Genomic DNA, 25137 nt, shown 5'->3' on the forward strand with positions numbered 1-25137 from the left:
TAGTTTTGTTTAAATTTGATTTTAAAGAAAAACTTCCTTTTTAAAATTTAAACAATGACCCATTTTCTAGTCTCCCTTTTGTGTAAACATGTTTGTAGTTGAACTATTTAATAATTTGAAGGCGTTCTGAGGATTTTCTTTGCGCTTGTGTACAGGGATAGGCGACAACAGCAACCACAGATGGTATTCATGCCAATCAGCTGATCAATCTTCCTTTGGCAAAGTTTACCGTCCAACAACGGTGTACATGGAAATGAATAGCTGATGATTGGTGAACTACATGGTTTACCAATAACCACAACACACAAGCTATTTTAGAGGCATATAATACCAATTTATTACTTTGCACATGAACACAAGAATTCCCTGCAGGCTAAATAAAAAAAAAAAAAATTAACATCACATAATAGCAATAACAGTGAGCAAACAGCCCTCAGCTGGGGGCCTGCTGGAACACACCCCCTCTCACCACCAGAGATTTGGAACGCTCCATTCAAGGAACTGGACGGGAATGTTCCAATTCTACAATCCTTATTGCTATTAAACAATCAAACACAGCGTCAGAGACCACTAGCAGGAGGGAAAGAACAGAAAATAAAAGGGAGAGAAAAAAATAAAACTGAGCAGAGCTATAACAAAACCCCCCAGGATAAAGAAACCAAGAAAAAAAATAAGGAAAATAAACTAAAATACACAATACACAATGTCAAAATACAAACTCGTTAGGATATAACAATATATCAAAGTGAGAGGAATCTGAAAATAATTCATGCTCTCTTTCTACCAGGGCAGAGAAACAATTGTGAGTCGTTAAAAGAGGTACACCTGCACCGCTGATGCCACAGGAAGTGCATTTGTGAGGGGGGTCAGCACGGGTGCCGAGAAGACAGACGGGGCCGCCCACCGAGAGAGAGGCGCGGCCGCGTGTACAAACCCCGAACGAGGAGACCAAAAGAAACAATTAAAAAAAGATGCTCTACAGTAAGATGGGTGGAGGCGAGGCGGCTCTTCAGCGCGTCCACGTTTGAAGAAAAGTACCTCGTTTTGGATGTGGCCCGCGGCACAAAGAGCCACCGCCTCGCCTGGAGACACGAGTGGAGCTCCAGAATTACTGACATTTGTGTAGGAACTTTTAAAATACATCTCGGAGAGACTGGACACAATATTGCTAGACTAAAACAGTTTCCACCAAAAATGTATAAACATGTAATAACCCTCCTCACCCACCCCCTCAAAAAGAAAAACATTTTGATTTTTTTTTCTTTCTCATAATAAATATGATTTCAAAAGGTTGTTTTTTTTTCAACTTTACATATCTTTTTTTTTTCTTTTTTTTTAATAAAAAAAGGACAATACTCTGGCATGCATGCGGGCCAAGTCTACATGATCGTTACTTTCAAAGGAAATTGTCTAGAGCCTACGTAACTACTCCACCAAAAAAGGAAAAAAAAAATGCACATTCCCACTGATTGATACAAGCAAAATTAAAACGAACTAGACATAATTAAAAAAAATAATAATAGTAAAAAATAGAGATACACAATCGCGAGAGTTGACGACCGACCACAAGGACTAGATTTATAGCTTCGTTTCTGAACCGTGTTTGGAAAGAATAGCTGGCTAAATATTGCTTTGCATGGTTACGGACAGGGAGTGATCACTGATCTGAGTGGGGGTGTCGCCGAGGACGGGAGACCGTTTTTGCTCCTTTTGAGATGCCTGGTGAATATTTTATTATAGTCCGCCTGGCTTTGTAAGACTAGTGCACGTTTTCTTTTTTATTTCGTTTCATTTAAAAAAAACAAAAAACTTCTCTGTCCCCCTTTTGTTCGCACAAAGAGTAACATTTATTGCAAGCAAAGCCTGGAAAGCATCATCCAAACACACACACACACTCTCTCTCTCTCTCACACACACACACACACACACACACACACACACACACACACACACACACACACACACACACACACACACACACACACACACACACACACACACACACACACACACACACACACACACACACACACACACACTCCACGACGACCTCCACCGTGCCAACGCCCACGCCTTCGACAGGCAGGCGCTCAAACTCATTTCATAGTAAACCTGCTGCTTTACGGGTGGTTTATTACAAGAGAGCTGCCGCTGAGCCGTCCCTCCCTGACGAGGCGTGCACGTCGACCTCTCTTCTCCTGCTCCGGACACTAGGGGGAGTGGCGCTACTTGTGCGTCTGTCAAACCGTCTCGAAAGAAAAAAGCCACGCCCTTGTGGGGGATGGCTTCTACAGAAGCGTATTACTGCTACCCTGGGGGGGGAACAGGGCTCAGTATCCTGTTATAACGTGAAACTATCACATTTGTACGTGATAATTTTCACGTTAAAACGTGAAACTATTAGCTCAGTGGTCTCGTGGTCGAGTGTCCACCCTGTATCAATGGTACCCATTGCCTCCCTGCTTGGCACTCAAGTATTCGGGGTTGGACTTTGGGTTAGATCACCCAATGATTCGCGGGCGCAGCAGTGCTGCTGCCCACAGCTCCCTCTGGGGATGGGTCAAATGCGGAGGACAAACTTTGTATCCTTCAGGATGTAACAATCAGTGGGACTTTTATTTTGTGATATTTATCACGTAAAAACGTGAAACCATAACATTATTTCATGATAATCTTCACGTTATAACGTGAAGATCATCATGCAAAAATGTGATAGTTTCACATTATAACGTGATACTGAGCTCTGTTTTTTTTTTTTTCCAAGGGTGACATCAATGCGCTTCCGTAGGCTTCCGAGGGCAGTGCTGATGCTTCCCGCCGTCAATTCATGCCATCCAGTGTTAGAAAGAAAAGGACATTTAAGAATGAAGCCGCAATGCACGACATCCACTTTTAAAATGGGGGGCAAGGGAGGTAATTTCACAAAACATTAAAAAGCTTTCTTCTTCTTTTTTTTTTTCAAACTCATTGCCTATCGCAGACTGTTTTTAAAACAAAATCCCTTAAAATCGCTCCGATTACAATCCCTGATTGTCGCCGTCCGTCTGATCCGACACCAACGCCTTAAAATCTACCATCCGGAAGTCTAACATTGCATCGGAAAAAACCTACAGAGGAAGCGTGTGCTCGTCCGTCCCGGGCCCCCACGTCTTCTCACCCAATAGTCAGAATGCTACACATAAAAAAAAAAGAAATAAAATCGCCAAACCCAGAGCTGGAAACTCATCGCCTGCAGCTCAGCAACTGAAGTCTATTCCTGAAGTCACACTAGTAAATATAGAACTGGCTTTTGCTGCCGACCGTAAAATTTTATCACAATAGTAACAACATTGACAACAACGATAACAACAACAACGACAGCAACAACAACAACAACAACAACAACGTTGTGGTACTAATTCTAAACAACAGCTTTTTCTTTTCTTTTCTTTTTTTTTAAGATAATCATCACAAAACATCTTATATTAAAATTTTACAAATCTGCTTTGTTTGATTCCTATGTATAAATGCATAAAGGTACGAGAGATTTGAGAGTGCCCTCTGTTGCTTGCCAAGCGTCCCGGGTCAGTGCAATGAATTGGCCAGAATTCGTTAAGGGAGACCTCGAAAAGAACCACGTCGGGATTATTCCGGCCTTTCGGACTACAACGAAAAAAACAACAACACATTAATGCATTTAACATCCAGCCGTCTCGCCATAATAATAACCGTTCAGATAATCAGGTCCAAAGAAGAAAACAAGATCCTGCCTTTCACACAGGCAAGCGAGGCTGATAAAGACCCAAACTCTTGTGTTCAATGCCAACCACCGTTCAACAGGTCCCAAAGCTGAGCCAGTTACTGCTGCTACACGTCAGGCCCGACGTCACCTACCACTTTAAATACCTCAAATTGCATCTTTTTTCTTTACTCTGCGGATCCTGGGCTCCAAAAGGAGCCCCGTTGGCAGCTCGTGGTGCGAATCCCGTCCCTCCTTTAGCAGTGCGCACTAAACGCACACATCCACGATGCAATTCAAAAGCATTTCAGACTAATAAGTGACCCCAGGACTGCTACAAATACCCATGCCGGCCTCCACAAGGCCCGTTAAAGTCATATGTCTCAAGGTTTGCTTCTATAGATGTAAATATATGCTTATATGTACTGTATGAGTGAATATAAAAGGAACATATCTGAGGCATTTACAGCAGTTATCTCCTTGATTTCCCTTTACAATTCAGTGGCCTGCCATGAAAACGCACACATGCGCGCGCGCACACATTCATACGGAAATACATGTATATACATAGACACGGACATACACACACAAACACACGCAAATCAACACACGCACACCCATAAATGTATGCTTTGTTAAATTGATAGGAGAGTAGTCTTGGGTAGAACACCCAGGTCACCTCGCTTGTAAAAGATCGTAAAGGAGAAAAAGTTAAAACACACGCTCATAAAAAGGAAAAATATATATATGTATATATGTATGTATGTGTTTATATATATATATATATATATATATGTATATATATATATATAATTATTCTCAAAAGGTCTACTCCTATCCATCTCTTTACCTGTAGAGTTCCCTCCCCACCACCCAATAAACCCAAGACCTTATGACAGATTTGGCCCAAAAGGGCTTTGAGGTAAAAGTAGATAAGAGTCCTGCTTAGCTGGGAGAGCTAAAGAGCTGCGCTGACACGGGCCGTGCCAAATTCACTCCCTTGCTCAGTGTATTTTACAAAATATAAGAGTGCAGACATTCAAACAGGAAAAAAAAACAAAACAAAAAAATGCAAAAAATAATGGCTCATCTTGTACAATGTGTGAATGTTTTTTTTGTTTTGTTTTGTTTTGCTTTTCTTTTTTTTCTTTTTTTACGCACCGGTAACCCTGAGGGGTTCCCAGCACCGGATTGCTGGTTTGAAAAGGCGGCTCGAGCGGGAACGCTGGTTGCTTGTTTGTTCCTCAACGAAGATTTAAAAAAGAAAGAGAGAGAGAGCCGCTTTGGTACAGATGAAGAAAAATGAACACAGTGAGTGTGAGGAGACAGAGAGACTAGGCGGAGAGAGAGCCAGAGTGGCCAACGAGAGGAGGGGAAATAAAGAGCGAAAAGAGGGAGGAGCCCACGGGCGGGCGGACTGGCTGCTGCGCTCGCCGGCTCAGGCGAAGTACATGGTGTGTTGGGTGTCATAGTGGATCTGAACCGCCTTGGCCAGGGCCAGGGGGTCCCGGCCGTTGCTCTGCCCCGACACGTGGCTGCCCTCGGCGCTGCAGGACAGGGAGAGGGCAGGGTTCAGGAATTAGTTCACGTCTCACACACAAAGGCCAGATATGGATCCATAATCACAATTCAGTTGTCATCGCGACACTTGCATAGGGCTGTGCAATTAGTCGATTTTAAATCGAAATTGGATTTATTAGTCAAGACAATGTTAAAAAAGGAAAATCTTAAAATGGATTTTCCTCTCGCATGCTTCCGGGCTGTGCGCCTCTTCTAAAAAATGTGAAAGTTTTGCACTTCATTCATTTATTTATTTAAAGTGATGTTTGGTGAAAGGGTTATGGTTGTCACTTTATCCACAGGGGGATTCACTTGTGTTTGGTTCTTACAGGGATTTGTGTGCTGAAAGGGAACTTCATCTTTGTTTATGAAGTACCTGTTGGCAGTCGCCGGACCCCGTCCAATGACATCACATATGGAAGTCTATTACGGCAAACTACATCGCGGTCGAACAAACAAACGGAAAAAACTAATAATATTTAGATACAGAGCTATCTATCTATCTAACTATCTATTGTTAGTTTGTTCTATTACATGTATGTACAATATGCTTATATCGATTTATCTATTTATCTACTTTTCTATCCATTTAGCCGACCACGATGTAGTTTGTCCTAATGGAGTTGCCGAAGAACCCCGGTCACATTCCCTAGCCCCGGACAGGTTCTGTACCTACACTGGAACTGTCTCTCAACACATTTGATTAAATAGCAGGACTACAGCACCCTCTCATGGAGGGGTCGAACAACTACAGCCCATTTTTACATCATTTATAATTTTAAAAAGAAACGTGTGGGTTTATAAAATGTTATGCACACAGAAAGGACTCAATCAGGGTATTGATCGGCACAAAGACACATGGGCCAGATTAAGCCAGTTGGAACCGGAATGGGAATCCTATACCGAGAACCAATCACAATTTAAAAAATAAAATAAAATTCACGTTTACCTATAAATTTTAAAAGAAAATCCGTCACGCCTGCTTGGATTTGCCAGTGCAAGCTGTGACTAGCGACACCCTCACCTGTCATGGTCTTTGTCCACCAGGTGGTAGCGAGCCCGGAAGGCCACCAGCCTGGCGTAGTAGGCCGGTGCGGGGATGGAGACGGAGCGCGTGCAGCGGACGTAGGTGTGGCACAGCTGGTAGGTGAGGAGCTGCAGTTCGTCGGCAGTGAAGCAGTTGTCATCCCACAGGACGTGGTAGTGGGACGGACGACTGGTTCCCTGGGGGGGGGGGGGAGGCACAGAACAGCAACTTAGTATGCAACCAAGTATGATTTAATGTTACAAGTCCTGCAGGGCTTTTTCAAAGAAACGGTGGAGGATTAGTTTGCTACTGTATAACCAAAAAAAATCATTAATTTTTCTGCTTGAGGCATTTCTATTTATTTCTAACCTGGAATTCTTCAATATTTACAAAAGGTTTGCCAGAATTTCTAGGGTGGAGCAGGCAGGCTTCCAGTTATGCCAAAGCTTTACAATAACAATTTCCCTTGATGCAACCCCACCCAAGCCATGAATCGTCCTGTGGCAGGTGAAGGTCCTGAAAGAGCTGAAATCAGGCAGGCAGGTCAGAGGAAACAGTTCCACTACGAGTAGTGATGTGAAGGGATGTGCAGAAGCAGAGCGTCCTATCCAAGACACTGAGACATCTGCGTTGTCAGAAGGTATGCTTCAGGAGATCCTTCCTGCCGGGAGCCATCAACCTCTAGAACTCTTCTCCGCTGCGTGACAGAAAGCATTCTGGACATTTTCCCTGGACTCAATGACAAATAATGCACTAATGGTTTAGAAAACCTTGCTTGTCTCTGCCTCTGCACAACTTGACTGTCTTTTGCACATCTGCTTTGGATGTTTGTTGTACATAGATTGATTTGGGATTAATAAAGTACATCTTTCAATCTATAAGGTGTTCTCTGGCGTACTTGAAATTGAGATAAAATGACTTTTTTCACATGAAGATAATTTCATTGTTTTTGACGCTAAAATTTAAACACCAAAACAAGGTCCAACTCACTTCCTGCAGCCTTTTAGAAAGTGATTAAAATTCTGGGCTATACAACTAAACATGGAATGTAACTTACACTAGTCGAGCCCAACGTGAGCTCAGACTGTTGCTGAATCAAAGGAACAAATGGTGTAATTTTTCCAAGTTTTTGTAAAAGTAGCAGCCAAAGACTCTAAAGCCCCTTTCCCAGTGGTCGATGGGCTTGCAGTGGAATTGGGACAACATTGCGACGACATCACATCTTTTACCTGCCGCACGGGATGACATTGAATGTTACGTGCACTAAGTCATTACATTGCACCAGTGGCGGCGTATATATCACGTATCGAAGCAAAGGTGTTTGATTACGTTCCATCACCGCTTGAAAAATGTTCATTGTCCTGGCTTTTTCACTCGCGGCTCGCACACCAGATGGCGAAATGATGGCTGCACAGTGCGAGCAGGCCGGCTGCAGAGGTGAGCGCCACTTCAAGTCTGGCATGAACGACAACATCGTTCGGCAGCTATTCGCGGAACGATTCTACAGGCAAAAGCGGCCAACAACAAAGAACACTGGCCACCGCCAGACTCGCTTCCACGTTGCTCTCCATTGTTTACTTCCCTGACTTCTGTCGCACTTCATCTACGCGATCTCAGCGTGATGACGTCAGCAGACACGCAGCGGTGAAGGCTGTGCAGCTTTCCGGCAGGGGTGACACCCCGCTGGGTTTGGTCCGTGGGAAAGTCGACCCGCGTTCCAAAATCAACAGTGGGAAAGGGGCTTAGGACTAAAGAGAAAATAACCACATTCCCTTCATTGCTTTTACTGTCATTTGGCGTCGGTGGTGTAAAAACCGCAGACCAAAATGACTTCACACCACCAGGGGTAATGAACCGTGACCACAACTTTTATTCCCAGTGTGTTTAATCCATACGCCGTTTCTAAACCAAATAAGTGTCAGTGAACCCGAGATGTCAAGCACATTCTGTGACTATATAATCTCTGCCACAGGCCTGTGAAGGAGGCGTGGTTCCGTGAAGGCCTCACCTGTATCCCTGCATGGCTGCACAGGTAGAAGTCAAACTCGGACGGGTGTGTGATTGTGCTGTCCACTGTGGTGCCCGCCGGGACGTTGCCGCTCTTCCCGACCTGCGGGAGGCGATAGAGAGCACACTTGTTAATACCGCCTCGTGACAAAGGGGGCCTGCAAACGGGGGCGGAGCCGACGTGCACATACCCTCTCTGCTTTGTCGGAGCAGAACAGACGCGTGTGATGGCGTTTCTGGACCACGATGTAGGTGATCCCCGGCCGGTAGTCCTCCTCCAGGCTGATGCAGGCCTTCCTGATGGCGATCAGCTCCGGCCAGGCCACCTCAAACACAATGACACACACATTTTATCCATTTGGGGCTCCTGTGCAAAGATTTTGGCAGAGGTAGCAAATGCTTTGATGCTGTATTGAAGCAGATTTTTCAGGTATCTATACTTTACTCCAGTATTTCTTTATCTAACGACTACTTTACTTTTATTCCCTACATTTATGCACAAATATCTGTACTTTCTACTTCTTACAATGGGAAAACATGCTTGTTATTTTTGTGTTTAACTAAGTCCTCGGTGTGCATACTATTACATTCGATTCAGAGTACCAAAATTGTTAAAAAATAATGCCGCTCTCGCAAGTCAGTTTAGTTGAAAATCTTCTGTCACAACTTTTTCATTTTTGCAAAATTATCAATACCATTTTCACTAATGGCCTTTTTTTTTAAAACCTTTTTACTGAGGTACATTTCAGAATCTGTACTTTCTTACTTTTACTTGAGTAAATACTGTCCTTTTTAAAATTGTTTTTGCATTCTGTATATTATTTTATACATTGCACATTTTTGTATATTTTTAATTTTCTTTTAAATACTTAGTCCCTTATTCGGCATTCTGTGGGCAACAAATTAAGAATTTCATTGCATAGGGAAACTTGTTACTTTACTGTGCATAAGACAATAAACGCTTTGATTTTGATTTGAATCGATTTTTTTTTTTAAAGGTGTCCGTACTTTAGTACAGAAGTAAAGAATGTAAATACTTTTGCCAAATCTGGACTGTTGGCAGGCTCTTGCAATGGGCTGCGTGGATAATGTCGAGAAAATACCTCACCTGTTTCATCTGTCCCTCCGACACCCCGCCGCGATAATAAATGATGCGGGTGGGCTTGAAACGGGTGGCTTTGTAGAACTGGATGAGAAGCTCGCGGACCATGTTGGTCAGATCCTGGATGACCTCCTGGCTGAACAGCTGCTCCTAGAACCGAGAAAACAAACCCAAGTCTCAGTGATTTTTATTAACAAGTGCAATCTTGACGTACGGGCAGCGCTCTCGACCTTCACCTGCGACATGTCTTGCCGTGACGTCTGCACTCGCACGGTGGCGCAGTAACGGCTGGGGTGGCCGTCCATGCTGCCCACCACCGCCGCGATGGACGGCTTCTTGCCGTCGCCCGCCGGGGGGTGAGTGACGTCTGCGCCCAGGAAGATGACAGGCTGCTGGAACACAGAGGGCCTGGACCGGAGGAAGAGAAGAAATTACCACACAACAGCGCTCTGAATGCAGAGCGCAGTGAGCAGCGAACACACATCGCTTGAGACTGACCTCTGATGGGGCACCAGGACGTTGTTGATGCCTCCCAGCTTGGCGTTGATCTTGAGGCAGAGGTTGGAGAGGGTCTGGGGGGAGGTCTTCACCACGTTCTTCACTTGCACACACTGGGTGGCCATGCCCAGGAGGGTGTCGCCGACCCGCTTCACCTCGGCTGAAAGTTCAAATGGACGGCCACGATCAAAATCAGCATGGCTAATGTTGTGTTGTTTGTGTTATGGTTGAAAAGGCATTTGTAACACTTAACACTGCTGAGTCTAAAACAAATTTCCCCCGGAGGGACAGTATATTGTATCGTATCGTCATGACAGACAAGTAAATGAAGTTTAGGTGAGACGCAAGTTCAAGTTCCTGCGCTCGCTCAGCCTGAGTTGACAGTTCAATGCCGGGGATTTATGTCTCGCACCATAGACGGGTGTTTTGCCAGGCAGGATGACCACAATCAGCTGCAGCCCCACGTAGGACATCTTCAGGTGTTTGAACATGGGCTCCACGCTGTCGGCTCCCTGGGCGTATTTGCAGAAGCACGGCTGGCCTTGAATGGGCATCCCAGCGTCCTTGGAGATCTTTCGAAGCTGGTCAGTGAAGCTCCTACCAGGGAAAAGAAAATCAATACAAACAACTCCTTCCATGCAAACGTCTTGAAAACTTGAGTCGGTGTCTGTGACTCACTTGAGCAGATCCTCCCGGCACTGTTTCTGCGGAGCGAAGCAGGCCACGGCCCACACTTTGATCTCGATGCCGGCGTAAAACTGCTTCCCTCTCATGTCCCACACGCCCTGGTTGGGTGTGGCCACGGTTTTGTTCTGCGGAGAGAGACCCTACTCTCTTAGTCAACCCCCCGGTTGGATGAGCCGACACACCGAGTGCAACAACGACCCACTTGGCCAGGATATAGAAAAACAAACTAAGACTTTAAGGTGCATTGTTCAAATTCAAAATGACTTAGAAACAGGGCTGTACATGTTTAAAAGGTGCTATATTGTGCAATATTTCCGTCGCTAATATTGTATATTCTAACAATTTTTATTAGAGGCTGTAAACTGTTAATCTGCCATTTTCTTGAGATCTGTGGAGTTTTTTGGGAAATGGGAAATAGTGCCTAATAGTCATGAAGACTACTGCAGTCTGATTTTAAGCATTAAGATCTTAAAATTGGTAAAATGCAGCAACTGATATTTCAATACATATATAGTGTATTTTTCCCCCAACTGCAGACAAAAACAAATCTGATTTTATTACCATCAAACAAGAAAAACAATACTGCAAATCCAAGGCATATGATGGTGATGATAAGGCAAGCTACACGTATCACTACAGGCACAGACTCAAAAGAAAGCAGACTTTCATTCGGTTGACAAGATTTGCCAGAGGCCATTAAGAGATTTTACTCTGCTGGAGTGACGACGGGCCGGCTGAGAGAGGAATGCCAAGGAAAAGTCACAGCGTCGGTTTTATTCAAAGGTAGTTTGAAAAAAAAAATCTGAAATAAAAGCAGAGCCTCGAACTTTCAAAGTGTGTCTGTCTTCCAATTGACATGGATCCATATGGATCATCAGCTGAACATACAGTTGGGCCACTCCAGGGAGTTCTCTTCATCTTTCTGCAAGTGCACTAAGTGCATTAAGACGCATGCTTCACAGTGTGTGTTTGTGTGAGCGTTCCATTCATTTATAGCAGGCTACCTTTAGATGCATTTTGCAGGGAAGCAATCAGCCCAAATGTCTCAGCAGTGTTGGATGATGGAATCATGGCCCCTCCAACAACACTACCGCCCTACACTCAGTTGTTTCAGGAATACCTGAATGCAGATACGATGATCAACTGAATGATTCTCACCAGGACAATAAAGCCATAAATCACTTGCTGCCTGCGAATGAGGCGTCGCATTCCAGCACCTAGTATTTACAATGTGATTTCATGGAGGGAGATTAAAGTAACTCTTCTGGCCATAAAGATGAATCTCTCAGCAATTACATCGACGTTTGAAGCCTCATCATCTTCCACACGCTTCCTTTCAAATCCATTCACACAAACTCGGATTTCAATTTGGTTTTTCGTGCATGAAAACTTAGCTTTGAAGAGAAAAAACATACTGTATATAAATGAAAACTCATCTAAATGCATCGCACCACCAGGTTCAGCAGCTGATTTTCTGCTGCCTGCAGCAAGCTGCTCTTCATCTCCACGTCTTTTCTGAAGCTGCACCGAGACAGAACGCAGGCTTTATTTTTTGTTTGCACACTCCCTGGCTGTGCCAGTGAAGGGTTGGAGAAGTTGAGCAACGCCTTTGACATACTGCACAGATGCACCACAGGATGAAAAGCAAGGGGCAAGATCCAGGTCTGAGAGAGAGCGGCAGTTGGGCCTGGCCAGAATTAAATTGGAGGAGATTGTAGCGTCCGTACATCTGGGCTCGCACGTGGTTGTCATTTGTGACAATTTCAAAAATGCACTGTGGGAATTTTTTTTATTGACCTTCCTGATTAGCAACAGGCAGGTACCAATTATACAAAAAAGAATAAGATTAAGACGATTGATTTGAGGTGACAAATGGTAAATAAGTAAAAAACATAATTGCTGCATAATTAAACAGGCAAAACATTGACAGACTCAAAAAGACAAAGGACCTCAACCTCACTTCCAGACTGCTTTGCTCTCTGAACCTAGATTGTGTGTGTGTGTGTGTGTGTGTGTGTGTGTGTGTGTGTGTGTGTGTGTGTCTGCAGGTCCAAACAGGAACTTAATTAACACTCTTGCCAGAAGATTTTAATGATCAATGACAGCAGACTGAAACTGATCCTGGGCCTGCGCGGCCCCTGCTGCCTTCTTTTCAAAGCGGCAACGGGCGTTTCGTAACGCGGCTGTTTGTCATCTCCGGCGATGACTCAACTGACGCACATCCAACCATTCGAGCCTTATGAATACTCCAAGCGTGACTCACGCGCTGTTTATGAGAGAAAAAGTCGGAGTGGGATCTCGCTCCTTCCCACTCTGCAGCTCGGGAGTCACCGGGTCGGAATGATGGTGATTCGCGAGTCATTTTGTTTGCATAAAAACCCATCGAGCGCCAATGTTCACAGCCTGACGCCCCCTCCAGCCCTCAGTGAAGCCCACCGCCCGGTACTCACCCTGCCACAGTCCCTTCCTGTGTCGGTGCTCACTCGGCCTCCGTACTGCAACATGGGCGCTGGGAGAACGCGGCCCGTCACTTCCGTCATGTCGTTGTGCACGACGATGCCAAATTCTTTCAGGTAAGGGTCCGGGCCACCGACCATGCTGTTGCTTTTCACCTGCGGGCAGAGGGCATAGTCGATTAGAAAATATAGCAAGTTACAAAGTATGTTGCAGCAAAGTTTTTAATTGTTAAAGAGAAAATTCAGCAAAGATTCATCCAATCAGCACAAACCCAAACCCTGTGATGTGGATGGAGGCTCCGCTGCCTAGACAGTGCATTACTGCTGGGTGTCTAGCACTTATTTACTTTTTATTTATTTTTGGGTTTGTTTGTGCGATGTTTTTTTTTTTTTTTTTTTCAATTTCCCCCCCCCCAACATTCAGGTATCTTTATGTTGCATGCATGGTATGTACGTTACATGCATACATGTACATGTGCATATTGTGTGCTTGCGTTGCGATATAATATGGTGTTTTATTAGATGGACTTTAAGAGGGAGTGGGACCAGATAAGTTGTACTTCCTCCCACTCCTTCTCAGGCATGTGAATGGGATCTATGACCTTTGGTTAGATCTGTCTTGTGATTTAATTATCTTATTTTTTTGTTTTGTATTTGTATTTTTGTCTGTGCATTAATGCAGTGTAATTTCTTTCACGTGTCTAAAATAAATAAATCAGAACTTATTAAATTAATGCCAACGTGGCTAAAAATACAGCATCAACCTCTGCTTTTTTACTTTTCAACTTTTCTATTCACTAGGCTGTTTCATGTCATTACTGTGATTAAAATAATTATCTTTTTGAAAAAGCAACAGCATAGTTTCCCAATTTGGGATAAATAAAGTACATCTATTCTATTATTTTCAAGTCAAATGGGACGGCAGAGTCTTCCAGAGACTCGGACGACTTTGAGCTTCCACTGTGTAAACACTGGGTGAAATTCTGTCGTGCTGTCAACCCGTGCTAAGAACGCCCCCACAGACTAGAAAGCGTCGCTCAGCAGAGCCTCCGTCGACAAGAGGCGTGAGTAAAAACACGCAGTGACTCACCAGCCTGCTGATCTCTTCCTGTCTGTCGGGGGCCGAGCGCGCCGTGGCCTTGATCATGGTGGAGGTCTGGTTGTCCGTCAGCTTCTTGATGCAGCGCTGGCCGGCCACGATGTTACAGACCTGCGCAGCGTCAGGACACACCTCGCTGGTTACACAGGGATCACTCAGACAGGGAGAGCTAAACCCGGTGGATTAAGAGAAGGTGGAAAGGACAAAAACTCCTCCGTCTCACCTCCAGGGGAAGGTAGGTGTGCTTCTGTTCTTGGCCCACTTGCAGGCAGGGCAGGTGCGGATACTTGAGCTGCAGGTTGTACTTCTGCTTGAAATACTGCGCGACGGTGCACTCCATGGCCTGTCCGTTCTCCAGCTGCAGTGGGAACCTGCAGGTAAAACAGGGAGATGTAGGCAAAGCTCGCAATTGCAGGAAGGCGAGCCCACTGATCGGGCCGAGGGGCACATACGTTTGGTGACTGGCAGGCCGGCGCGTCACGTTGCACACGCGGTACTTCCTCTTCATCTGGCCGCAGTGCGTCACCTCCACTTTCAACCCTGCGTCGTCCGCAAAAGAGAGAAAAGTTAGGCAATCGTCTTTGGATCAGGTGGTGTTTTTTCTTGAGTTCGACCTCACAAACACTTCAGACATCAGTTGACATGGTCTCGACCGCTAAGGGAACAGGCGACTGTTGAAGAGATTCCATCATGATAGCGCTGTTAAAAATGACATCAAAATGTGGAAATACCCCGAGTCATTTGATCAGGGCCTTCACAGACAAAAGGCAGTTGTGTTGGAAATACAGCTGGTTCCATCCAGAGGGAAAAATTCAAAAACAAAAACTCCATTCATAAAAAAAACGTCTGTGGAAATATTATCTAACTTTGAGCATCCAAGCTTATAATTCAGTAGGGAAGAAGCATTTTTAGGTTCACCTGAGGTGTGGAAGGAGGGTTCAGCCGTGGTGTAAGTTCAGGACTGCGTGAATATAAAGTGAGGATTCACTTTTAGTGTTTGTTGTTTCCCTCCCTTTACTTTGCTTGCAAACACACAGTTGGTCCTTCTGCACACAACTCATTAGCTGTGTTTCCATGACCCCTAGAATCGTGCAAAACCTAAATATTGCAATAAAAAACTGATAATGGAAAAACCTCCTCAAATATGGCTAAAAGGTTTTGACGCTGCCATGAGGTGGTTTTTCAGACATATCAATATAGAGGTGTATCACAAAAGTGTCATGGAAACACTTTTTTCACATTACATGTCAGCAGAAGTGACATACGCGGTCACGTGATCAGTTCACTTCAAGTGAAAATAGCGAGTCTCTGGACGGAATATTTTCATCAAAGAGAAAACCATTCTTGACAGCAAACAACATCGAAATGCAGATTTCTCACATAATGGAAACGCAGCTACTAGCTGTTAAACACTGGTGTGTGTGTGTGTGTGTGTGTGTGTGTGTGTGTGTGTGTGTGTGTGTGTGTTTGTGTGTGAGAGTGAGTGTGTGTGTGTGTGTGTGTGTGTGTGTGTGTGTGTGTGTGTGTGTGTGTGTGTGTGTGTGTCAGAGTGAGTGTGAGTGTGAGTGCGTGTGGGCTGAGCGTCTCACCTCTTATTTCCTTGGTGAACTTGACGCGCTGCGAGTCCGTCAGTGGTTTGGTCTGCTCGTTGATGTTCTGTATATCCAGCACCTCGCACATGAACTCGATGACAGGCTGGGCGCGGTAGAAGGCCGTGGCCGACACTGAGGGCAAGCACGGAAATAATGACATTGTTTTGACAACGCCAAGAGAAAAATACATCCAAACAACTATGTGTGGTGGTGATGATGACGACTAATTGTCCATCTTCTCTAGTCAGGAACGCTATTATATAATTATTTGATTATATCTTGCACACAACGCAAATAGGAAGCTGGTTGCACAACAGCAAGTCCTAATTTAAGCGACTAAGAATCGTGTTTAACTGCTTTTGTTTGAGGAACTGGCTTTGGCACAAGGAGGTCTTGCAAAAGCGTGAGTTTTACAATTATTAACTGTTTTACCGTGAAACAAGGGGAATGTGCTGAGGCGACAAACAATACAGAGTAGACGGTTGATTTAAAGTGCAGCCAGAGAACTCCAGGTTGTCTCAGGCCCTACCATCGATGTTGAGCATCATGTTCCACATGGCTGGACGGACCGACTGATGGAAGCCAAACCACACCTCCCTGCCTCCGCCCAGAGGATGGTAGTAGCCCTCCGGAGGGGAGAAGAAGGAGCGTCCCACTGGTGTGTATCTGTGTAAAAGACAGAGAGGGTGAAATAAAGAATCTGCGGAAGAGCTTGTTGACAGAATCTCTCAACAAATCCATCATTTCTGTCCAAAACCAGCACATGTAGAGGAGAAGTTTTCACAATAACGGCGGAATACAAAGCCGCAGCTGCATTTTTGACGCTGACGAGTTTACCAAGGCCTCGCCATCAGTGTAGATATGCTGCAGGAGTGCAGAGATGGACAAAGTCGAGCGACTGTGCTTGTCTTCGCCGCTATCACAAGTCTTGCTTGGTTCAACTAACAGTCCTGGTGGTCAAACATTTTAATCAAAGGCGCGTATTGTGTCTGTTAGTTCCAGTCTGATCCTGTAATCTGCCATCGTGCCACCAACAAGGAGGCCGGCGCCTCATTATTTCATATTTAGTTCATTATTTTTGGTACACTGGGACACCAAAGGAAGAACTTTGTGTTTTACTGGCGAGCAGTTTTCGTGCAGGATTTTAATTTGCTGCAATAAAAGGCTCTGTCTCCGCGAGTCAAGACTGTTATAAATGTATATGAAATCCTATGACATCCAAATTAAAGTGGCCAGATACAAGTAATTTTGTTCCGAGATCGACAGATACCGTCGCAGATTAGTTATTAATGTGTTTTCATGCACATGCAGCGAGAGTCAAGGAAGGCGCTGTGCCCAGCTATCGCGCTGCATAATGAAATTTGGTGGTAGACAAAGCGCGGCAGGAAATTGAGCAATACAGGCGAAAGGTGAAAAGCAATAATCGGCAGCAACCGCACCTCATGGAAGGGAGGTGTCGCGTGATGACGTCCAGAGCCTGAACCGAATCCTCCGGGACCTCGTTGAGGTGTCCGGACAGAGCTTCCAGCAGCATCTGGAGACTGACCACCGACACCCACTGCAGGGACACTTTGAACGTCTGATCCTTCCCCTCGCCAGGCAGAGTCACCTCCAGATCCACCTAGCAGATGATCGGGGCAGAGGGGGCGGAAGGGTGCAGAAGACACAGAGGCAGAGGGATTGATTTTGGGAAAACGGGTTACAGTTGATACCAAAGGGCAAAGCGAACCAAGAGAGTACAACAGAGCAGCGCTTGACCATTTTGTTGGCTTTGAAACAACAAACCAGTGTTAATTTTGTTGACCAAAATAGTTATCGTCTACGACCTTTTTTTTCTTACTAAAACCAGACGGTCACCCACTAAAAGTTCATTCACAAAGACTAAGACGATGACAAAGTGCATTACCATTTTTGTCAACAAATGAAAACGAGACAAAAATGTCTGCCAGAGACGAGATCCAATCAGAGCTCATTTTGTCTATGGAAGGAAATGATGATTTAGAAAGTGGCGGGAGGAGTTGGGAAGAAAACCAATCAGAGCAACGTGGTACACACAGATGATCTGGTACAGACTTGTTTGAGACCAAATGTCAACACTGGGGAGGAAGAGGCGACAGGACATTTGGACGCACTTCACATTTGATATGAAAGAAAACAAAACACTTTGTAAAAACTGTGGCACGAAGATATCAGGAATCTACTTTAATTTTAGTAGACTAAAATGATTATGATATTTCCTCAACTAAAAATGCTGTCAAAATTAACACAGTGACAAACACAGCGAAAAAACAAAAGATAATTCAAACAGAAAAGTTGATGAAGCCTCTAAAATAAGTGTGTTGTTATAAATTAATATCATAAAATTATAGATATATTTTTTAAGATTGCTCCAAGATTCCCTTTACTTAAAAGAAAATATCAATTTCACACTTGGTAAATTTGGTTCATCATACACACCCTGTCTCTCCCAATTGGCAGTGGATGTGCTGTGTACATGTTCCTCTTCCCGTCATAGCCAGGCTGTCGGTCTCCAAAGATCTGCATCTTGAAGTGCCGCACCATGGTGTCCACCACCTCCCTGCAGGGCGAAAAAAATAAAATTAAAAAATGAGCTTTTGGTTACGTAATGCATAAAGCAACATTAACATGGCTCTTAGTGTTCCTGCACCCGCTGCTTCTTAAATGTCTTTATGTGAAAGAAACAGTCGTGAACCATCTCTTTTTTATTTTACCTGTTGACTCTTCGAGGTCGTTTCTCAGGCTTGATGTCGATATCATAGTGATAGACATCAATCTTGGGAATCTGCACCTGGAAGTGATTGGCAAGGAGCCGAATGGGTTTCCCCACCGTGCCGAGGCCGGGACGCCGCGGAGGCTGGAACAGAGAGGTCGGTGCAGGAGGGCCTGGAGAAGAGAGAGAGAGAGAGAGAGAGAGAGAGAGAGAGAGAGAGAGAGAGAGAGAGAGAGAGAGAGAGAGGGAGAGAGAGAGACAGACAGAGAGAGAGTAAAAGTTAGAGGATGTGCGATAAAAATAAAATAAAATCCAGACAGCACATTTTTCCATCTTCACATTCAAGAGCTATTATTAAATGACATCAAGGCCAGTACTTTAAGAAGACGGTTCTGTCTGAGGCTGGACTTTCTCCACTGCACTCAATTATTCTGTCCCAAAAAAATACTCAACCCCACATAACAACATTAATGAACAACAATTTTGTGTCTCCAGCCTGTCAGCGAACTCAGCAGAAGGGAAAAAAATTCACTCTTTATGACATTTGCTTGCTCCACTTTTCAGAAAACGCGCACTTGTAGGAATTAGCCATGCGTGATGTCACAAAGGGGACCGGCACCTCTTTCAGGTTGCATGGGTATTTTTGTGTTAGGTTGTAAACACAGGGCACAAATCATCATTGATTAATCAGGCAAGGCTGCTCAAACAGGGGTCCTTTAAATGGACCCCGGAGCTCGTCTTTCCATCTCACATCAAACTAGGGCTGTGCCATTAATCAATTACAAATCGAAATCAGGTTTAATAGTCAAGACGAAAAAAAAAAAAAAAGAGGAAAATCTTCAAATCGATTTTTCTCTTGCACGATTCCGGGCTGTGCGCCTCTATTTTACAAAATGTGAAAGTTTTGCACTTTATTCATTCACGATTCTTCAAGATGATAGAAAAACCTTTTATCTTTTTTAAAGTGATGTTTGGTGAAAGACAGTACAGGTTGTCACTTTATCCACAGGGGGAGTCATTCGTGTTTTGTTCTTAAGTTTTCACTTTATTCCCAAATAAGAGAATGTTATCTTTGTTTATGAAGAACCAGTTCATCTCCAAGTGAAGTTTGGTGAGAGTGAGGTTCTCACTCCATTAATCCAAAGGCATTCATTCATCTTTGTTTGGTCAAGAAGACTGGAAATGTCACTTTACTAAACACAAGCAGTATTTACAGTATCTTTCAGTTGCACTTCATTCCCAATAGGGGAATTTGTTTGCTATTTTTCTTTAAAGAAATAAAGACAGAATACTTGAAATAATTTATTCCATTGTCTTTTGTAGTTTTACCAAAAAAATTGAAAATCGAGTTTTCAGAGAATGTTTTTTTTTTGTCCAAAACCACCCAGCCCTACATCAAACCCAGCTGATAAATGTGCCGAGCCTGCGCAAGACCGACCAAGACCAACCACCTCGTCACTGACACCTGCGTGAATGTGCTGGGCGGCCCCGCACGCACGCCGAGCCGATTGATCCGCAGCTCCGGCCCCCCTGACCTACATGGGTCAGCGAGACACTTGCGAAACAATGACCTCAAATTATCCTTCAGCCCCTCCCACCCCTCTCCGCCCCGGCTCCACCCAGACACAGAGGGCGCCCACCCCTCACGCCGAGACAAAGACCGGGGGTGGGGAGGTGAGGGGGGGAGACTCCTCTCAGACAGACGGCAGCGAGGCCATATGGAGGAGGGGTGTGTGTGTGTGGGGGGGGGGGGGGGGGGGGGGCACGCAGAGTCTGGGATTACCGTTACGCCGCGCACGCCATCGCGCACACAGTGGAGGAAAAAAAACGCACGTGCAAGCTCGCAGGTGGCGGGATTGGGGGGGGGGGGTGCAGGAAGTAGCGCATTTTTGCGAGGGCGAAACCTTGTAACAAAACACCTTGCGATGACACGCCGGCGATCTGTTGGTTTTTTTTTGGGGGGGGGCTAAAACGGCGAACTGGGAAGAACGAGTGACAATGGACGAGAGACAACAGCGAGGAAAAGACGGAGGCGCAGGGACACGGGGTGTGTCGAGGGTGGGGTGGTGGCGTGGGGGTCCCTCCTGAACTCCGTGCACCCACACGTTCCAGTTAGCAAGTGAAGCGCGAGAACACGGACAATCGGGGCCCTCCCCATCGCTTGCTAACATGCCCCTATAGTGGCCCGGGCCCCCCAAATCACACGGGTCGTCCTCCTCCTGCTCCTCCTGCTCCTCCTCCCACTCCATCACACAAAACCAGCCATCAGCCTGATGAGAACATCAGCGGGCAACTCCGCCATCATTGTGTTCACGATACCGACCCCTAAAGCAAAGCCGCGTTTCTTTTCCGACGCCCGCTTTCCTTTGTCACGACCGGGTGTGTAAAAAAAAAAATCTTCTGATGATTCACTGGGCTTTGTCCTAGTGGCCTTGTTACTGGTGCAAACCCAAAGCATAAGCGTGGTAGCCCTCACGCTGTGTGTGTGTGTGTGTGTGTGTGTGTGTGTGTGTGTGTGTGTGTGTGTGTGTGTGTGTGTGTGTGTGTATTTCTACACGGACCGTGGGCTACGATGACTGTACGCACGCCCACGTTTTGGCGCCCTGGGTTGATGATATGTAGTCTTACATAAAACACATGTGCCACATTTAAAAATGTGCACAGAAATTCTTCAAAATCTGATTTTGTTCTTTTGGGGAAGAAAGAAAACTATTGAAATACGATAAAGCTTGCGCACATTTTTCAGCAAAGGCGCGTCTCTGAGAATTTAACGTGTGCTCCTTGTGAGTTTTCCCAATTGACGGAAAACAGGACGTTGCTGTGCATGATAAATATAGCCCAACCACTTTCACACCACTGCAGCCAAAAAGTGTCAATCACTGAGTGTCAGGACCGGTCCCTTCCTCCTAGAGATATCTTCTTCCCAGAGATAAAGCCGACAACTGCAGCACCGAGACATTCCCACAACAGGAGAGTGTGTTCATGGCTAAACAGCAATTCAAATAATGGTTTCACTCCTCAATCAAGAAAGTAATAGACATTTTGTCCTTTCCTTTAATGTCTTTAAATTGCTTAACATAATCAACAAGTCTTAAACACACATTTCCTGACTTCAAATACTGTGTTTTATTCAAAAGGCATTGAAATTGCTCATTTTGTGAAGCCAAAACCCGACAGATGGCGCTCTGTTCTTATCTCCCTTTAAATTCTGAAATCTTGCTGTGACTGAAAAACCTGACAAAACATTTCAAACGAAGCCCAGTGTGAGACCGAGTCGCCCCGCGGCCTCGTCACAGGTGGCACGTCGCTCGGCCTTGAAGACGCTCGCCACAAAAAACCTTCCGCAGTCATTTTCCGCTGATGCTCCGAGCGACAAAGGCTAAATCCAGTGTGAGTCACGGAGGAAGTGAAATTAGCTTTTTTTTCTCATCGCACACAATAACACAAAGGCACTCGAGGCCACCGAGTCACTGTGCTCCCGCTAGTCGAGTGCACCAATTCAGAGAGAACTTCCAATGGAATATGCGACGGCTAAAACTGAGCGAAGCAGCTAATTAACGCGGTGGGGAATCTTGCTTTTTCAACATAAAATAACAACAATATTATACGCGCAGTGTGGTACAATTTGGACAAAAAAAGGGGGTCCGTTACTCCTGACGAGGCGACTTTGCTCCGTGTGTCCGTGGCAACCACTGCGCGACCGAGCAGAGAGACAGCTGGGCTTTAGGCCGGTTGCATGGCCGTAGCGATGAGTCACAGACTAACAGCACTGAGCAGGCAGCGCGCTGACGCCCACACCTGCAAATCACCTGGATTAAGATACAACGCAGACGTACTGACAGGCGCCATTCACAAGACAGAAACAAAGGGCCCTCAATGGAGATGCTCTTCAGATTAATCACGTCGTTCTTCTTCTTTGTTTTTGTTTTTTTAAACTGACGGGTCATTTAAAGTCCAACCAAATAATACAGGGTGGCCCAAAATATTTGACATCATTTCGCAGGCCAATAATTTTGGCAATTCTTTTCTAAATAACCTCAAATCTTCACAGAATGTACAGAAACGGATCAAGATTGATTTCATATCTTTTTATTTAATGTTTTATTTTTGTCCTGTTTTCAGGTTGAGCCATGCCGTTCGCTCCCAAACAGAAGGCATTTTGCGTCTTGGAATATGCTTGCACACAGTCACCCAGTTGTGACACGGTACACCCAGCTGATGTGTGTCCTGTCACAGGTGGTGCACATATTGAACACTTATGAAATCGGTCCCATAATAAACTTATGATGTTCAACACCAACACTGTTCAATTTCATTGAGCCAGACTTAGTAGTTTTCAAGATGAATTGCTTTTAAAATTATGTAAATTTTTAGGGATACCCTGTGTTGATAGTGACAAAATGAACTCTTCAGACAATGTTCATGTTGGCTGCATTACCAGCATTCATTTTAAGACATTAACAGGTGCCATATTAGAATTATGATCATTTTTCATCACACACTCCAGTAAGGCAGCCTCATAGGGAAAAAGAATCTTGTCTAAACAATAACAATAAACCAAATGGCTCTCCAAAACAGCATATTTAGCCCTCTGTTTGCAGCCTTGTTGCACCTGTCACGTGTTGGATAATGGGACAAAAGCAAAAGGGATCAGCCACATGAAAAAAAGGTGGGCCAATTGTGGCATTACGATCATTGCAAAACGTTTCAGATCTGCATGTTTTTAGCAAATCCTGAAGAAGCAGAGGACCAACCTGTCCACATTTGAGCTCACTGCTAAGCATGTTTTTTTTCAGATAAGGCTATTTCACCATTGGGCTCACGATGTTCCTATCGTGATGATGACAACAGAAATTGAACAATAATAGTACTAATCGTTCTTTGGAGACAAAGAGGGGACAGGTAACCATGCTGCCTTGTCAAGATATCAATATACCATGATGTATTTACTTTGTGTCTTGGAAACAGATCAAAATGCATGGCTGTCAACATGTATCTTTTTCATGATGAAAGGAGGTAAACAACACAGCTGAATCAGCATCCATGAGTAAAAACCTGACTGAGAAACCTCGCTAATTATTCGTGGCTCACACACATACACACACACCTGTGGATGGCTGCACACCACTATTGTGTCCACACAATCCAACACCTCGAGTCTGCTTCCACACAATTTATTTCAACAGCACCGCTGCAGCCCGACAATAATGCACGACAATTTGCATACGCAATGCTACCCCACATCCCACGCGGAACTTGTTTGCAATGTGCACTCCATACCCGCGTTTCACTGACAATAAACATTGCTTTTTGTTCTTTCCTCAGCAAGATGCAAGCTTCATCCGAGCACCGTGGCGTCTAATAATAATAATAATAATAATAATAATAATAATAATAATAATAATAATAATAGAAGCGAAAACGACGCGTCGTTTTTTTTTTTTTTTTTTATTGTGCACAAAAAACCAACCCACGAGGTAAACACAATGAACGTGACATTACAGATGTCCATACATCTGGCTGGTGGAGGAAGGTCTGTGCTGGATTCTCCCTCCACCAACCCCTGCACGCCTTACTACGAGACCGACGCAGGGAATAAGTGTCTTTGTTATCATATGGCAGAAGAATATCAGCCGCAGATGTGATCGATAAAAGCGCCATTCATCCCCGGTGCATTCTCACACACGCGTGAAAACAAACACAAATGTTACATAAATGGATCCTAATGGATGCACACCCCCTAGTCTATTAGACGCTAGTAACGCGTGCTATGTTTTACATTTATATATTTTCCCCTTCTCTCCCACCCACACCACCGCTGTCATCTTGGACGAGGGCAGCCCGAAGAGACGCGCTGTGTGTCTGATGGCGACGGTACAAATGTTAGGTGTTAGCTGTCAGAGTCGCTGGGAGATTCGACAACGGGTCTGGTCGTGTTTCCGTGGTCGAATTTCGCCACGATCCCAAACGTTCTCGGTTGCCGCCGCGCTGCCCCCAAAAAGAGAAACGCGGCAGCGAACGTAAACACACCACGACGCGGAAAAAGGAGGAAGCGAGTTAAATCCCCACTCACACAATGCCTGCCAGCCGAGCCAGCCAGCGCCGACACACACGACGGGCTGTGCGTGCCTCGGATAAATAAAGCCGCCGCCGACATGTTGTCTCCGCGATAAACACAGCGAAGCCTCCTTCGCGAACACGTCCCCGCGTGGGCTGTTATTAAAGCCACATTAGCGGACAAAACGGAGGCGCTCGCGCTGGGCCTCGGTTTGTTTTCCCCCGTCAACTCGTCGAGGCCTCGTTTGCAGCCGCGGCCCCGAGTAGAGCGACGCGTTTGCGCTCCCCGCTGAATCTCTCGCTCCTTTTTTATAAAAAGAAATACTCACCAGGTCCGAGCGCTTCCATGGCCGAGGCCTCTCTCTCCGTCTCTGTCCCGGCCTGGCGGCTCCGTACCGGCGCTGAAATTGGGGGCGGTATCGCGAAGCTTAATGTGGCTAATATAAAGAAAAGGGGGATATATAGTTGCCTGTGTGACTGCTGGCTTGACTGACTGACCTGAACTACCCACTGCTGTTGCTCGTACGGAGGATTTCGCCAGTGCGCATGCGCTACTCGGGCTGAAACCCCTAGATCCCCGTGTGCGCATGCGTAATTTGGCAT

General features: G+C 45.2%; 1 protein-coding gene across 2 annotated transcripts; it reads right to left on the reverse strand.

Moving 5' to 3' along the window:
• Positions 1–2635: 2635 nt before the first annotated feature.
• Positions 2636–25064, reverse strand: ago4 (argonaute RISC component 4). Of its 2 annotated transcripts, none has more exons than XM_076051679.1 (19): positions 24864–25064; positions 18479–18650; positions 18204–18324; positions 17186–17367; positions 16276–16412; positions 15744–15878; positions 14607–14694; positions 14378–14525; positions 14146–14265; positions 13050–13211; positions 10591–10739; positions 10325–10509; positions 9913–10072; positions 9651–9822; positions 9421–9564; positions 8504–8638; positions 8314–8415; positions 6303–6502; positions 2636–5265 (listed from the first exon to the last, which is right to left on the reverse strand). In XM_076051679.1, exons 1-19 carry the CDS (start codon positions 24880–24882, stop codon positions 5157–5159), a joined length of 2640 nt encoding a protein of 879 aa, XP_075907794.1. In that variant the 5' UTR covers positions 24883–25064; the 3' UTR covers positions 2636–5156. The 2 variants fall into 2 exon arrangements, with proteins under 2 accessions (XP_075907794.1, XP_075907795.1); XM_076051680.1 differs by having other exon boundaries at positions 10591–10724; positions 24864–25063.
• Positions 25065–25137: the final 73 nt, after the last annotated feature.

Source organism: Nelusetta ayraudi, unplaced genomic scaffold, assembly GCF_046127955.1.
Source record: "Nelusetta ayraudi isolate G7.1 ecotype Tasmania unplaced genomic scaffold, CSIRO-AGI_Nayr_v1 ptg000135l, whole genome shotgun sequence".
Lineage (NCBI taxonomy): Eukaryota > Metazoa > Chordata > Actinopteri > Tetraodontiformes > Monacanthidae > Nelusetta > Nelusetta ayraudi.